At 42.9% G+C, this 17,729-nt stretch overlaps 1 protein-coding gene across 1 annotated transcript; it reads right to left on the reverse strand.

The window, feature by feature from the left end:
• Positions 1-7,336: 7,336 nt before the first annotated feature.
• LOC308313410 (adiponectin receptor protein 2-like) lies at positions 7,337-11,027 on the reverse strand (the record flags this gene model as incomplete). The annotated part of the gene is made up of 2 exons (XM_080760509.1): positions 7,337-8,470; positions 10,920-11,027. 2 exons carry the CDS (start codon positions 11,025-11,027, stop codon positions 7,337-7,339), a joined length of 1,242 nt encoding a protein of 413 aa, XP_080616635.1.
• Positions 11,028-17,729: the final 6,702 nt, after the last annotated feature.

Here is a 17,729-nt window from a genome sequence, read left to right on the forward strand (position 1 = left end):
CTACACTGAGTACTGACTGACTCGAGACTTGAGAAAAAGACGTCCAAAAGTCGTTGTCTGTGTATAGGCTAATTCATTGGTAAAAGTATGCTAAATAACTCATTTTTAGACCATCTGGGAAATAAATAAATACATAAATCCGCGGCGGCGGCCTCGCTTCGCTCGGCCGCGAAAGTCCCCCCCCAAACGCAATTCTATAGCCTACCCAAAGGTAAAACTCACCCGCCGCCTATGGTGTCCGCCCTGAGACTGGGAGGCCGGGGTTCAATCCCCGGCCGGGTCATACCAAAGACTACAAATGGGACCCATGAGTGCCTCCCAGCTTGACACTCAAGGTTTGCATCAAGGTTTGGTTTGGGGGTAAGTCCCTGCGACACACTAGTGTCATGTCCAGGCGGTGTACTTGTACATCAAGCTGCCTCACGCTACATAAACAGGAGATAGGCTCCTGCCCCTATGGGCCCCATGGCTCAAGGCTACTTACTATGTGCGCTCCGAGCTGTGTTGCATGTTTTTTAAAGAGTCCTATTCCCTTGTCACGTTATCAAGTGACTCATCTTGTTTTGATGTATCGATCCCCTTGTGAATCCCCCTGGGGTTGAAGTCCCTGCAGGGGGTTTATTCTCTTCCTCTCTTTCACAATGATTACTGTTGTTTTGCTGATGTGATTTACATGTCGTCACTGTCAGACGTCCAAAGCTGTTACTTTCCAGGATTCAAATTTAAAAAAATGAATAGCTAAAGCTATTAAAAAAAGAAAAGAAAAAAAGCTTGTGGATTTGATTTTGATGCTTTATTTGTGTGATGACGTAATATGATCAAGTAGGGTGGCCTGTAGGGTGTCTAAAAATGCCTTCTACATCCTGACAGTTTTCTGAAAAAGCTATGTTTCTATGTCAGTGGTTTTTCAAAAATAGCAGACCTACAAGCTCGTAGCGCGCCACTGAGCTTGTAGATCTGCTATTGTTCAATAGCTAAAGCACAACATAATGCTAACACCAAAAGGGGTTCCCGCTCAAAATGGGTTAATTTGCGAACAAAAACACAAAAAGTTATAAAAATATAGAGATGAGGTTTCTGCCCGACAGCATGGAACAGTATTTCCACTTCTTGTTCTGTTCTTTGGAGGATAAACATTTGCAAATGCACCTCTCGTGAATATAATGTGATTACAATGGGTAACACAAATGTTATGCATTTCATGTCCACAGTATAATGCATTATAAACATACTTAAGGCATTATTAATAGCTCTAGTGTATAATCACCAGTAAGACGCGTTAACGCGGGAAGCGAACGCAGCTGTTGTGGCAGTCTGAGACACACACACACACACACACACACACACACACACACACACACACACACACAGACCTTTTTTCATTTTTATAATCATCATAGTTACAAGAGCTCCCAAAAAAAAGGGGGTAACAGTGAATAACAGTGACACACACACATGGTCCTTGTCACTGTTTTTAACAATGGGCTTATTCATTTGTGTCAATAAAATAACCCCAAAAGTCCTAAACCATCATGATACGGTATACATTAGCCAGCCTACTGCAAGTGTTTAAACCCTCAGTTTGCATTAAATCTGTTTATTATTTTTAAGCAATCCCTTGCTGTAAATTCTGAATATCGCAGGCCGATATGTCCTACTTGTGATACGTACACGTGTGCAGACAGTATATGCTCCACGTCTAGTGTGATTTGTATTATTATCATTTTTTGCTCAAATGACAGGTTGGGTTTGGGTGCAGGATCTAATAGGGGCTATTTGTCCTCATATAATATTATAATTTCCTATACAGTTTCTTAAATGATTGGAGAAAAAAAATCCCATTGACTTACACTATAAAATTATAGTTAAATGTGTTAAGATTTTTTTCATTTGATAGATGCATTCCATGCAGACATTCCCTGTGTCAGGAAGAAAAAATCACACCCGTGTGAACCGAGTGGTGCAACTCCCCCCCCCCCCCCCCCCCCTCCTCTCTCTCTCACTCTCTCTCTCTCTCACTAGCAGGCAACTGTGCAGCACTGTCTCTCTCTCTCTGTTTCTGGCAAACAGCGCCCCTACTGGTACTCATTATACTGGTGCTCATTAATGAACATAGGTGGGTGGGTGAACACACATAGGCGAACACGGACATTGCTGTTCCTTGGAGTGGTTGCACCACTCAAAAAAGTACACACAGTACACGCACAGACAAAAAAAATACATGCCACGCATTCAAGGGAAAAAGTACAAAAAACTGGATGCTGTACCATTGGGCATAGTATCATATCTAGTAGTGTATGTCTGTACTCATGCATACACATTCACATGTACACAATATGTAGTCTGATTAACCACGTATGCCCTATTTCATACGTATGCCATATTTCCGTCGTACAACGGTGTCTTACAAAAATAGGTGTACGCAGATCTACAAGCATGCAACATGTCACAGTGTGACCTTGAACTTGTAGATCGGCTATAGCATAATAGCCTATATTAATATAATAATAATCTACAGTATAACTAGTATAATTAGTTATACTGTAGATTAGATGGATGGACTGTTAAAGGAGAATTCCATACTAAAAGGCTTTCTTACCTTTATTTGTAGTTGTTACGTCCCCACCAAAGAGGTCCAGGTGTTTTTTTGTGCAAAAACTCCTTATTGGCTATTTCCCCTACCATAAGCCCTCAATGAATTGCATTTGGGAATTGAATGGGGCTATGGGGTGTTGTGCTAATTCACTTATTTCCATCGAAATAAGTAGTAAAGTGTGCCGCTTGGGATATTATTTACATTATGAAGAGAGGATAAATACAAAAAATATATAATTTTGAGCGATGGAAATAAGCAAATTAGCACAACACCCCATATCCCCATTCAGTTCCCATTAAATTCAATGCAATTCATTTAGGGCTTATGTTAGGGGAAATGGCCAATAAGGAGCTTTTGCACAAAATAACACCTGGACCTCTTGGGTGGGGACGTAACGACTACAAAGAAAGGTAAGGAAGCCTTTTAGTATGGAATTCTCCTTTAAAGGTCCTTCCACACCAAACTCAGAGCAGTCAAAGACTACTTAAAACTGTCAGATTACACACTAGCATTTATAGTTTAGCACAAACCAGTCGGCTGATGAAAGGAGAGGGACCCATTTAGGCCTGACGTCGAAATTTAAAAAGAAAAGTTTTCTAAATCATGACAATTTTCGGAAAGATTTCAGGCACATTTTAACGATTTTTCAAAAATAGCAGAACTGAGCTTGTAGATCTGCTATTTTTCAATAGCTAAATTATAGCATAATGTATGTAACCACCAAAATGGCTTAAGAAACGACGGCTACGGCAGTCCGCTCCGGCAACCGGAAATGGATCAGTGCTCGATAGATTAACCTGCTCGCCGTCGCAGCCCTTTCTACTATACTGCAGAACCTACACTTCCACGTGTAGTGTCTACAACGCCGTGTCATAACCGTGTTTGTTGAAATTATAGCTGTCATACATTTACAGTACACCGATTCCTCCATCACCTCTCTTATGCTGTATAATGTGTTGGCATGCTCTGAATGAAGGAATAACACTAATACCATTTGTCAAATAATATCATATTATTAACCATGTTTATTAAAACGGTTTTAGAATAACACAGAATTGCTCCAGCACCTTCCTCTTTCCACTGCTGATCATGTCCAGTGCAGAATTAAGCAATATCGGCAAGTTAGGTGACGCGCGACGGGGTGTAAAAAAAAAAGGGGGTTATGTTTGACACATGCAGCATAGACACGTCACCATGGGAACCAATGTCGCCGTCGGCTGTTTGCTTAACGATTTTGACAGCTACGGCGACATAGGCGCGATTAATACTCGTATTTTAGAGCTCTGTAGAGCCTACAATGTGACGTCATTTGAGGTTTGTCAAATGACGTCCTAAAGTCGCCTCTTCGGTGCTACTGAAATAGTCTGACGGGCCGAAATCATATGTATAGAATCGGCCCATAGCCTAGCGGAGCCGTCCTGAAAATCGTCGTTGCTTAAAGTCCCTACATTCTTTAGCCTGCAGTGCTGGTTTGGTTTGCAGTGTTGCCAGTTCTGCTTATGCGACTTTTAGGTTAGTTTTCCTGTAAAATAGCTTAAATATTCATGGTTGTGCGTTGCTTTAGTCTGGGCTTTGTTTCTGAAGCTTATTTGGGCTTGCTTTCACAGTCGTTTTTTAAAATAGCTGATGTATTTGGGCTCACGTGGTGAAACTGGTTGCTGGAAACTTGTTTTCATGGACCGGGTCGCTTGTTTCACTCACAGAATCTGGCAAGGAAGTTCATCAATTGGTATAGAGCATATATGTCAAACTCAAGGCCCGGGGGCCAAATCAGGCCCGTGAATTAATTATCTTTGGCCCGCGGGATGATATTTAATTAGTATTAGAACTGGCCCTCTGGTATATAATTGCACGGACCACCATAATACTACAAGTCCTGCTTTGTGAGGATCATAGAACAGGAAACTGAGCTTAATAATAATAACGCATTTTCAGTTTTAAATGCATTCACTTTTTTGCTATTTGTGTGTTGAAACACAGTCCGGCCCTTGACTTCTACCAATTTCTTTATTTTGGCCCACTGTGTATTTGAGTTTGACATCCCTGGTATAGAGCTTGAGAGTTGAGATTGAGACGCTTTCAGAGTAGACGCTTTTAGCCTTGTTCCCACGCCGACCATCGGTGCTATACCTGTAGGCAGCTTTAAATGCAGGACATTTAGGTACCGCCCGCAGGTGAAACACCAGCCTTTTAAGCAGATCCCTGAGGTTTCACCTGGTCATTGGGGTATCCATGCTCATTGACCTGGTGAAATATTGAACGTACAATTGTATTTACAGTAGCAATGGGGCTCGGATTTGACTGATACCACGGCCAACTTATAGGCAGTTATAAGTTAGGCATGTCCAGCCACAGTGGCCTTGATGCCCAAGCCACACCCCCCCTGCAGACTGTAGGCTTAGTATAGTGGGTATGCACGTGCTTAAAGTGAATGGCCCATCGAGTGGCAAAGCAACATGCAAAGTGAGTTTAACATTGTTTAATGTCGTTTAATGCAATCAGATAGGACTTTTCTGTGTGGATGTATGGGCTGTCAAGGTCAGAAAGTAGTTTTTTGCCACTCAGTAGGCGTTCCTGCATAACTTCCTGGTTTGGTGATGATGTCATGCGAATATCCTCTATAGGCCTTTTCTCCTCTGCCTCTTTCCTCAAGGTTGTTTTTTCTAGTGTCTTTTGTTAGAATCTGATACGAGATTTCCCCCAACAACGGCGATACAGTCAGACCAGACGTCATAGTGCAGTAAATGAAAAAAAAAAGACCTTTACTGCATCAAAAGCAATAAACACACTATACTACAGTATAAAAAACATTGGCCAACATTGTCAATCAAATAATAAAAGGAAAAACATTATGAAAATAGCTGATCTACAAGTTGCCGAGTCAACTTCTACAATTCCAAATGCTTGTCAGGGTGTCAGTGTGGGTTTCCCCAGTTCAAAATAATTATGTTATGATTATGTTGGGAGGGGTCCGAAAAGGGGGTGAGGGTCTGAAAAGGTTGAGAACCACTGTGACATACAGCAGTATAGACTGCTGAAGTCACAGGCTGATCTGACGTCCCAGATTCACAGAGGAGGGACACGGTTCCCATGCGGATCCTGAGATCCACATGATTAGATCTTTCCTATTAGGCCTTACCTCATCAAGACAGGACTGAGGAAGCTATAGGAGCAGAACAACAGGGCCCGGCTTGTTCTGGGAATAGTGCCATTAAGCCTGGCAGCGTGTGTGGACGTGCTGTCGGGCAGAAACCTAGTATCTCTACGTTTCAACTTTTGTTATGCGTGTTTTGTTTTCTGTAAATGTACAGTATGGCCCTGCTATGTGCTTTGTCATACTATAGTGTCACACAAACGGAGCAAAGATTGCTAATCTACAAGCTCACATTGTGTCATGAGCTTGGAGAATTCTGACATTTAAAGATGGAGTGGCTTGATTGTTATTACGTAGAGTAATGTTAACTGTGTGTGTTAACGAACGGTGGGGTTAGAATATTCAAGTATGTCTTCCCTGTGTATTTTTGGTTTCTTCCTGAAAGCTTGAAAGCCTTCGAGTCGAAAGGCCCAATCGAAATACACTACTTTAGTGACATCATGGCCCTAACCACTCCCCCATCATCATACAACAGCTGTGGAAGAATGGAAGTTCAGGCGGATGATGCTAAAAACAAATTTAATTAACTGGTAGGTGTGGCCACATAAAAACATAATTTTAACACTTTCTGTACACTTTTTCTAATAATAACGAAGAAAAAGTCAGTTTTGGTCATACAAGGATTTCTGCCCGACACTGACGACATAATTACAGTATCAGTGAGAGCTTGTTTTGTAAATAAACAAATAGCTGGGCCTGCTTGCAGGGAGGGGAGGGGAGGGGAGGGGAGGGGAGACTGAAGAGGGTGGTGATCTTTCTGGATAGGGTTTAGGGGGGTGAAAGAGATATCTATCTCTCTCTGAAAAAATAAATGATAGTGATTTACAAGTATACAGGAGCTGCTTGTAATTAAGAAAAGTCACACTCGTGTGAAGTGAGGGGCGTCTCTTATCATTGTCCATCATCATACATCACATTCCGTGCTCAGCCAATGAAACCGTCACAAATGTCATTCCGGCGGCCAATCACTTTTGGCGTCTGTATACTTTTGCTCATCGCTATGGGGTGATCAGCCAATCATCAGCCAATGTTTGGTATTCACACAAACCCTCAAAGCTGAGCATAGGAGCCGCCCCCCCAAAAAAAAAAAATCGAAACAATCAGATGAATGTGAGCAGAAGCCATGAGAAAGCAGCCCCAGTGTCTGCACTGTATGAGACAAGAGGAAGCACGGACTACCGGCAGCTGCTGTGTGTGCGTGTTTCATTCATGCGTTGTTTTATTTGTGAGTTGACCTTACATTTGGATCTCAAATCTGACCAGATTATATCATGACATTCCCTCACTCTCTGTCCATCTCTCTTCCGTCTGTCCCCGTCTCACCTCTTTGAAAGAACAACTGCTTTGAGAAGTTTCCATCTTCTGATTATTCCTGATTCATTCATCATCTTAATTCATCATTATTTTTCCGCAAGGTTACACATCTTATTTGCACGGGGGGGGGAAATATATATTTAGCTTTATTTAGCTCTGTTTCTTTTCTCATTATAAAGCGGAAAAGAAAAGAAAATATCAACCCTGATATATGAACGACATGACTGTATTTTGTTGTGAATGTGTATACGTTTCCATTTGTTTGCTGTGCTTCATGTCTCCGCATCACACCGTCCTCCGGTCTGGTAACGAAACCACTGCAGGTTGGAGACTCCGTGGAAATGGACCATCGCCCCGGCGACGACCAGGATGTGGAACAGCTGGTGAGAGTGGAACCAGATGTCACACTTGCCGGGGAAGAACCTCTCCGGGATCCTCGTGGCGTACAGACACGCTCCCGTGATGTAGAGCAGCGCCATCAGCAGTAGCCAGCCTATCTGACCGATCGCGGTCGCCTTCGTGAAGCCCTCGCTGATGATGAAGTGGGCGGTGGGAACGAGGCCGCTGAGGCCCAGAGCGACGAAGACGCCGGCGCGGACCCCTCGGTTCTGCGGCGTGTCGAAGAACTCGCACTGCGAGATGATGATGGCGCACAGGCCGAGGACGCAGACGACCGTGATGTAGGTGATGCACCGCTGGGGGGAGCAGTAGAAGGCGTAGTAGAGCCACGGGATGAAGGACGACATGATGAGGAACGCTATCCCGCCGTAGTCGAGCCGGGAGAAGACCTTGGCCACCCTCTCGGAGTGGCAGTAGACCGTGTGGAACAGGAAGGAGAAGCACAGGCAGAGGACGGCTCCCAGGAAGAAGGAGCCGAGCACGACCTTCTCCTGCAGTGGCGCCACGAACCACACGTTGTCCCTCAGCATGTAGACGAGCCCCAGGCACAGGAAGAACACGCAGCCCAGCAGGTGTGTCCAGATGTTCCCGGTCTCCGTGTGAATCCTGAACATGCTCCCGAAGCAGGCCTTGAACGACGGCATGGGAGGCCGGTGACCGTCGAGAAGGAAGTCGTTGTCTTTCAGCCACTCGGGGAGCATGTCGAAGGAGCGGACGCGCCACCGGCCGCCCCACATCTTCTGTACGAAGTCTTCCATTTTGTCCATGAAGCCCTCGTCGCCGCTTCCCTCTCCCTTCGCTTCTCTTTCGTTCTCGTCATCATCCCCTCTCTGTTTGGCCTCGGAAATCCCCTTGTTGGAACCTGAGGTTGGCGTGCCGTTTGTAGGTAATTCTGACTGGTTTGTGGTTCTGTGGCGGAGCGCGAAGGATGAGCCTTCGGCTTCGTTTTGCTCTCCTCCTTCCAGTTTGGAAGAGGTGGGCCGGTGGGATGGGAATGAGTATAACACCTGGGACCGAGGTACAATCTGAGTGGGCTTTGTGTTTGTAATCTATATATCATTCAGGAGAGTGGGGCAGACTGTCTTTTTCATGTTTGTCTGAGTTCTGTTCACGGAAAGTATAATTATACGGGATATATATATATATATATATATATATACTGCAGTGCATGTCGTTCATGTCATATTACGTCATATCACATTCATGACATTATATGGCGTAATTCGTGAGACACAAATGGCACTGGATAGAGCTCGCACACCACAGGTAATAGCAAGACGTTCTTTATTTAAATACTGACAACGTTTCGATCTATTTGATCTTCATCAGGTCAAATAGATCGAAACGTTGATCGAACGTCTTGCTATTACCTGTGGTGTGCGGGCTCCATCCAATCTACTGAAGTTTATTTTAGCCCAGCACCCAGCCTGTCGATGTGCGTATTCTATGTCTACACAAATGGCACTTTGCATCATTTGCTTCAGTGCCCAGTGCATTTGCATCAACTTTGCATGTAACCATGCCGTGCAAACATGCATGTCGGTACTCGTTGTCACAATGCTTGGAGGCAAGTCTATGACATCAGCACTATGATGTCAGTGGTGTGATGTCATGTCCATATATGGGTAAATATTTGTCACACAGACCCCTACAGACACAACCCAGTGGGACACTTGGGGTACCCTGAGGTGGGTTCCCAATGGACCCTTAACACACAGCACGCGTTAAGCGTATTAATACGTTCTTTATTAGCCATGCGTCCGATGCTAGACCCGTACTAATACGTTTTGAGCACTTTTTTATTGATTACTTTCAATCGTCTTTCTACACACCCGGACAATATTTCAAACAGCCCCGAGATATCCCACAACACTCCGGTCACAGGACGGGAGGGGTGCATTGTCACGTAATGGCGGCTACCATGCGAGCGTATATACAACTCCAGTCAACAGAATCACCCTGCACAACAAACCGATCGGCTCGTATCCACCTCTTCTCCGGTTCCTCCCTCTTTGTTTCAGGGGGAGGGGAGGGGAGGGCTCCCCTCCCTCCTGTTTGTTTCAGCGGAGGGGAGGGCGTCTTGTGTGTAGTTGTAGTGTGAGTGTCTGTCGGAAACATGGCGGCTGATCTAAAGTCGGTCAGATTCATGTCTCCTTTTCTTCTGCGTACTCGAACAAGAAAACTATCACGGATTGTATCGTCCCTCGGCAAACTCGATCGGCGAGGGACGGCGGTTATTTCTTTATGATGATGATCAGCGCTCAGATGGAACAATGCAAATACGCGCTGTTGTGTTACTGGAGGGGGGGCAGCAACACTAACCGCCTCACACCAGTCTTTCCACCTCGGAGGAAAACAGCAACACCACCGTCCCTCGGCGAACTCGGCTAGCCGAGTTGGAACGATACACAGTGACAGACACGTCATACATAGATGGATAAATAATGACAACGCGTCTTTGCATTGTTTCATCTGCTCACCTGGCGTCTCTCCGATCCATCATCATCATCATCATCATAAAAAATAAACAAGACAGTAAATGTTACTTTCTCTAATAACCTAAAACATGAAACTTGGTTGAAAAAAACAAAAGTTGTCCTTTAAGTTATTAATAAATGTGGATGTCTTCCAACCACCTCAAGCTGAACCTAGACAAGACTGAGCTTCTCTCTGATTTCCAGCTAACTCCTGCCCTATGCGGTGACGTCTGTCCCAACAGCCAGGAACCTTGGTGTTATCCTGGACAGTCAGCTCTCGTTCAAAACACACATCACAGCTGTCACTCGATCCTGTAGATTTACACTCTATAACAGACGACGAGTTAGACAGTTCCTCACCCAGGAGTCATCCCAGCTCCTAATCCAGACAACAGTCTTGTCAAAACTTGACTAACTTACTGGCCTACCGGCATGTGCACTTAAGCCTCTCCAACTGATCCAAAATGCTACAGCTCGCTTGGTCTTCAACCAGCCAAGATTCTCCCCTTCTCCGCTCCCTCCATTGGCTGCCCGCACAGAATACAAAACTTTGATGCTGGCATTCAAAGCAACCCCCCAGACCCACAGTAGTCAGGGGTAGTCGGCCAACTTAATGTACAAGAAGTTTACACCAAAGAATGTAAAATAATTGTCATGTTATGACCTATATGTCCTACCTATACAGCATGGTATTGTGGACAAAACCTTATCCAACGACAACAAAATATTCTTTCATTTTGCGTCCAAGAGGCTAAATCTCATCAAATGCTGAATAAATAATGGGCCTTGATATGAAAGCCTGCAATTATGTTAATATTATGCATTACATTCAGTTAATAGTACATGCACCTCAGTAATGGCCGTTATTAGCTCCATGGAGCATGGCCAGGTGTAGCTATGCTGATTTACACCTTTCCGAAGGGCGTCCGGAACAATATAGGTCAAACAATATATGGTAGTTTTCACAGTTAATAATCACACGTAGTAGCGGTCGGAGGAAGACGTCCCCCGACGAGCTGTCAGACACAAGCCGGGGGCACACCTTCACGCACAGTCGCAGACAGAGGAAGCTGACGCCCGACGTCATTCCGGCTTTTTAGACAGCATGAGGTGGATGGAAAAGAAGCTCCAGCTCCGCGGGGGTCAGCTTCGTCTGTCCGCGGCTGTGCTGACAGACTGACTAAGTAGCATACGGTGCACCCATTGGCCACTGGGTGACACGTGACCGGCAGCCAATAAGGGAGGCAGGCGTTGATCAGACGCCCGGCCAGAGCCGGCCCCTCGATGATGTCACTGACAAGGTAAAACACTGGCCAAGCCAACCTGGAGTGAAAAAGATCACATTATATAATAGAGGGCGCTCTCTATTCCAATATATGGTTCATGACAAGTCTACTTAGATGTATAGTTATATAATAAGAGATATCACAGATAGGTCTACAGTATATCAGGGCTGGGCAACTGGCGGCCCGGGGGCCACGTGCGGCCCCCACCTTCACTTAATGTTAATGTCAGATTACTGATATAATATTGGTTTCAGCTGTTTACAATTCCACAACCCATTGCAAACATGACCCGCTGTTATTACTTCAGTCTAAATTAAGTAGCTCTTTGCTTCAACACAAGTATAATTAAAGGCATTTGAAATGACATAAACATGTACATTTTCAGGATTCCAATTTAAAAAGAGCAAAAAATTATTCAAGATTTAAATTTGAATAGATCGGCTATTTTTGCGACAGTAATATGTGGCCCTAGGGAGTGAGTGTGGAAATATATAGGTCGGGGGGGGGGGGGGGGGACTAGGGAGGGGAGAATCAAGCCACGCCTACTATATTTAGCAGACCATTTGTAGGCTTTGTGTACCATGTCGCCTCTAGTGGCTCCAATGAAGTTCGCTCATCTTCATAGGGCTGTGATGCGATGATGGAGTGTTCCAGCAGAGGTGCTAGAGGTGCATGAGAGTTGCTGACCCTGAACTGAAATAATACAAAATAATATCAAAAAAAGGAATAGTAGAATGTTGATTTTTTTTAATTTTTTTTTATCAATTTCATAACTGTGTGGAAAAAAATGTTGTGTATAACAGACTGAAAGTAAATGTACTAAATGTTAATGTTTTTGCATATTTTTCTTTTGTGGATTTCCCATGTTCTTTTGATGCTCGCTTTGACTGTAGTACTTATTTTTGTGAAATGTCAAAGGAACATGGATTCATTCAAGTGCTGTGGATGATATAAAACATTTGAAAAGTTCAACTGTTCTGGATCTCATTATTTACATCACAAGGTTTGAGCATTCTATATTTCCTGAGGAATTGTGTTCCATAATTTTGGTGCATAGAAGGCGAATGCGGCCTCTCCTATTTTCTTTAGTGGTTTCTTTTTCCTTTTTGTGTCAAGTAAACCTGCTGTGGAGGATCTTAGCAGGTCACATTCCCACCTAATACTTCGGTAGACTCGATGCGTATGGGCAGAGAAATGGGGATTCTTGCATACCCGGTATTTAATTTGCTGCGGTTTGCCTTCACACTGTCATCCGCAACAATTGGAAACGCAGCAGGGGGAACCTTTATCAATATGTTCCATTCATAAACCACGTCTATCGTAACGGAACATCTTTGCGCTGCGTAAAATATGCCTTCTCCGTCTCCAACTGTGTTCAGCTCCTCACCCGCCACATTGTTTGCTTAATTTCCTTTATTTACTGCGGATTGCATTCACACCTGCACCGAATCGTAATCAAGTGTGATTGGAAGCGAAACCCCCGTTTTTGTAGAGTAGAATGCGGTTCTTTGATACGCATTAGGATTCGAATGAGCCTTCACACCTGCCAAACGAAGAGCACTTTCTGAAAATGCGCAGAAGGATTCGTTTTAATCGCAGCAAAGCTCTCTGGTGTGAATGTGACCTTAGTGTTCTGGATGGAGTGTATGGTGATAGAAAGTCTGTTATGTGTATATGGGGCCTTGGTTATTTAGTGCTTTGTAGACTATGAGTAGTGTTTTGAAATATATTCTCTATATAAGCTCTGTCTTGCCTGTGAGATAATATGTCTTGCCTTTTTAAAAGATAATAACCAAAATTGACCATTTTTATTGGATGATGTACGACGACTAGAGCAACCCTCACTTCACACGGGTGTGATTTTTACATTATAATAATCAATCAATCAATCAATCAATCAATCCATGTATGGGCATATACGGATAACATATATTCTGGTTTGCCATGTGCGTTTATTTTAATTGTGGCTTCATCACCAAAACTGAGCCTGAACGTGACACAGTTGCAGTCGCAGGAACTGACTCATCTGCTATGGTGACACACGTAACACACAAACACACACGCACGCACACGCACACACACACACACACACACACACACACACACACACACACACACACACACACACACACACGTGCGTGACGGTGTCTGTGTGTGTGTGGTGTGTACAACCGGATAATAGGGGAAGCCAATTAGGTTAGTGTGTGGTGAGTGGTCCAAAAGTGTATCTATTTAAAAAGAAAGTCCCTCTCTCTTCTTTGTTTTAATCCGTTTGTTTTCGATAATTGTTTTGGTTATAATGGGTTTGCTTCCATTAATGTGTTCTCTGTTTTGACTATGTTTGGCTCTACTTTTGTGTCTGATGATGTGTTTTAAGCTCTCTCCCTTTCTGAACTCTGTAATGTGTCATTGATGTTGTTGTTGTTTTCTGACTGAAAAGCACTTCAACTCCTGTAGTTTTTCTAAGCATGCTATAGCCTACAAATAGGTGACTTGACTTGGTGTGGGTTGGTCTCATGCTAGTGCTTACTGTGAATTACACCAAAGTGGTTCTCAAAAGTGTTACATTTGTTTCCCAAGATATTTTGAAATATATGGGCATATATGAACTAATTCATAGCTAGGGGAGAGAGCAGTGTAGAATGAAGTGTTGTTATCCAAGGCAGGCAGGGCCAGTGAGTCACTTCTTATTCATACACAACACATTAAATCTGATTTCCACGCACGTGCATACTGTATACTCCTTCACCTCACGACACACCACACAATTAGACCTTCTGCTTGCGCACAAGCATACATATGAGAAATAGATGTTGGGTGTTTTAGATGTGTTCCTGGTCTTCACACAAAATATGGTGGTATTTAGAGTTTTCTTATTTGAATTAGATTTGGTAGAAGCAAGAATTGGATGACTACAAATACTGTATTTCACATGTGCCTTATTTTAATGAATGCGCACAATTTCATGTACTTTTGTATTAAATGTATAAACACGTCGTTTTGGATAACCGAAGAAATGTTAATTGAAAAATGATGTAACATGATGGATGTCCTGATAATGCGATAAAGATTAAAGACAATGCAATTCATGAAGTCAATGTCTTGAAATGTTGATGTCCTCACAAGTATATACTGTAGTATCCTAGTAATACAAACCTGTATGCGTGCGTGCGTGCATGCTTTATTTATTTATTTACTTACTTATTTGCTTACTTACTTACTTATTTACTTTCTTACTTACTTACCTGTACCTGAACATGTTCTTCTAAATCAAGGAGGAACAAGGGAATAGTTTCTCAGTACATTACACAGTAGCGCTGTGACTCACCCACCCAAGGTTGTTTCTTATTATTTTTTCATTCACATCATCCTCATACTTACTCAGACTCTCACTCACGCATGCAGAAACGCGCGCGCACACACACACACACACACACACACACACACACACACACACACACACACACACACACACACACACACACACACACACACGCACACACACACACACACACACACACACACACACACACACACACACACACACACACACACACACACACACACACAGGTTATCTACACCACAACATGTAACAAGGGAATCTCCCTGCACTCATTACCTGTCCCTATACCCAATCACCCACCCGCCCTGCCGCCCACCAACACCCCCTCCCCCCCCCACGTGCCGGTTGACTCAGCTCCACTCCTCCTATCAGCAACACAGAGATAGAACATTAGAACTCTGCAGCTCATTAACTTTATTTTTTTCAGGTTCATGTTTTAGATTGATATTAGAGAAAGTAAAAGATGAGTGTTCTTTTTTAAAGGACCAAGTTATTGTTTTTGTAGTTTTTCTTCTTCCGCCAAAACTCAACTCACGTGAAAAATGAATGTGTAATATCTTTGTAAACTTTTGATCTGACTTTGTGCCCTTTTATGTTAGCCCTTGGTTGAGCCAAGTTTAAAGGGCCGTAACAATGCTAGGAACTGATTTGTTTAGTGGGAAACATGTATAAATGACTTGATCCTGATCAAATCAGGTTCTTTACTCATGAATTGATAGTTTATTTGATGTTGTACAACAGCCTGATGATTGAAACAAAGACACCTGGCCTTTCAGTTCAGGTTTTTTGTGTCCTGAAAGGATTCCCTTGCATGGATGGTTCTGGTACCGGATGGTACCCAGACCTGGTGAGCCGACCCGGAACTCTGAACCCCCCCACCTTCCCCCCACAAATGTGGCAATCTGGTTCTCCAAATTGGAGAAAGAGACTGCTTTCCCTGAACTGAATAGGAACTGAACTGGGACTTTTCAAGTCAACAACTTAAAGTGGGACTCATTCGTTTGTTTTTCATGAATGTTCAAAGCTGTTTATTTTCCCTGAAGTTTAATAATATTGTTTTCAGTTAACCTTTAATCCCTGTTTCAGACTAATTTCTTTGGTTTTCACTCACTCATTGAGCTCCTCATCCAAATCTGGTACATTTTCTGGTTCATATACGCAGTCGATTCATTTATCTTTATACCAGCCTTATCATTAGTTATCCTTGCGCAGCTTGCTACAAAAACACTGAATGATTTTGCTTGTTAGCTCGGTAGGTAGAGCTTGCCTTTGGGTTCAAATCTGGGCACCGCCAACTCTGTGTACGAGTCTCCAAGAACCCTTACCTGCCCCCCCACTATAAAAAACAGACCCTGTCACAATTCCATGGTCTTTTTCTCAAGTGTAGTCTTCCATGTTTCTTGTGCATGAATGAATGAATGAATGAATGAATGAATGAATGAATTTTTATTTTCGTGTCTTGTCATTTAAGACCCATCCCTTACGGGATTATAAGACACCAACAACATAAATAAACAATTTCACGTTCACTTCCCACACAGAAGTTACACAATTGATCAAAACAAAAACAGAAATAAACATTATCATAAAATAAAATAATACATCACATATAAGTTTTCTTTCTTTGTCCCAAGCTTTCTCTATATATTCTGCTAATGCAAATATATTTTGTTCGAAAATCCATCTCAGTCGCTCTGCATCACTTAACCACATCAAATCTATATTTTTACATCTGTTAAATAACTTTTGACGTAGCTCATGATACAGCGGGCAATAGAAAAGAAAATAGAACTCGTTCTCAATGTCATTTATATCACAGTAGGTGCAAATACGTTCTTCTTCTGTAACTCCTCTATACCTCCCAGTCTCAAGGTGCAAGGGCAAGATCCCAGAACGAAGTTGGGCACATAGGGATCTTTGTCTTTTGGATATTATTCTTATTGCTTATTTGCCTTCCTGTTTGGTCATGCCTTATCGCTGCTTGCAGCGATTCTTTTCTATTTTTTTTAAAAATGTATTTCTTTCATTCATTCAAGTTTTTTTTGACAGGGGGGGCTAAATATGTAATTTTTTTCTGGCCACAAAAGATCATATAGGATCTATTGAATGTGAAGGGGGAGGTGACGAACCCATGACACACAGTATAGGAACTCCCTATATTATTACCTCTCTTCACATTCAAGAGATCCTGTGATCTATTGAATGTGAAGGGGGAGGTGACGAACCCATGACACACAGTATAGGAACTCCCTATATTATTACCTCTCTTCACATTCAAAAGATCATAGGATCTATTGAATGTGAAGGGGGAGGTGACGAACCCATGACACACAGTATAGGAACTCCCTATATTATTACCTCTCTTCACATTCAAGAGATCCTGTGATCTATTGAATGTGAAGGGGGAGGTGACGAACCCATGACACACAGTAAAGGAACTCCCTATATTATTACCTCTCTTCACATTCAAGAGATCCTGTGATCTATTGAATGTGAAGGGGGAGGTGACGAACCCATGACACACAGTAAAGGAACTCCCTATATTATTACCTCTCTTCACATTCAAGAGATCATAGGATCTATTGAATGTGAAGGGGGAGGTGACGAACCCATGACACACAGTATAGGAACTCCCTATATTATTACCTCTCTTCACATTCAAGAGATCCTGTGATCTATTGAATGTGAAGGGGGAGGTGACGAACCCATGACACACAGTATAGGAACTCCCTATATTATTACCTCTCTTCACATTCAAGAGATCATAGGATCTATTGAATGTGAAGGGGGAGGTGACGAACCCATGACACACAGTAAAGGAACTCCCTATATTATTACCTCTCTTCACATAAAACAAAAGAAAGCAGTAGATAAAAAGAGAGGATCCAGGCACTCAAAGTTAAAAATGAGGAACGCCTTAATTAAATTAAAAAGGCAACTGGCAGGCAGTTTTTTAACCTAAAACATGTTGAATTTTTTTTAAGTTAAATAGATTTTCTTCATTACTGTCCTCCGCCATTGTTTTCTCTCAATACTCAAGTAATATTTCAATAGTGATTGGATTATTTTTTCCCGAATATCCAATGTAGCTGTATATACGTTGCTCAACTGATTTTGGATGCAACCCATTCTGGGTGGGAACCCCTTTTGGTGTTAGCA

This window comes from Protomyctophum bolini (genome assembly GCF_963924005.1).
Source record: "Protomyctophum bolini genome assembly, chromosome: 3".
Classification (NCBI taxonomy): domain Eukaryota; kingdom Metazoa; phylum Chordata; class Actinopteri; order Myctophiformes; family Myctophidae; genus Protomyctophum; species Protomyctophum bolini.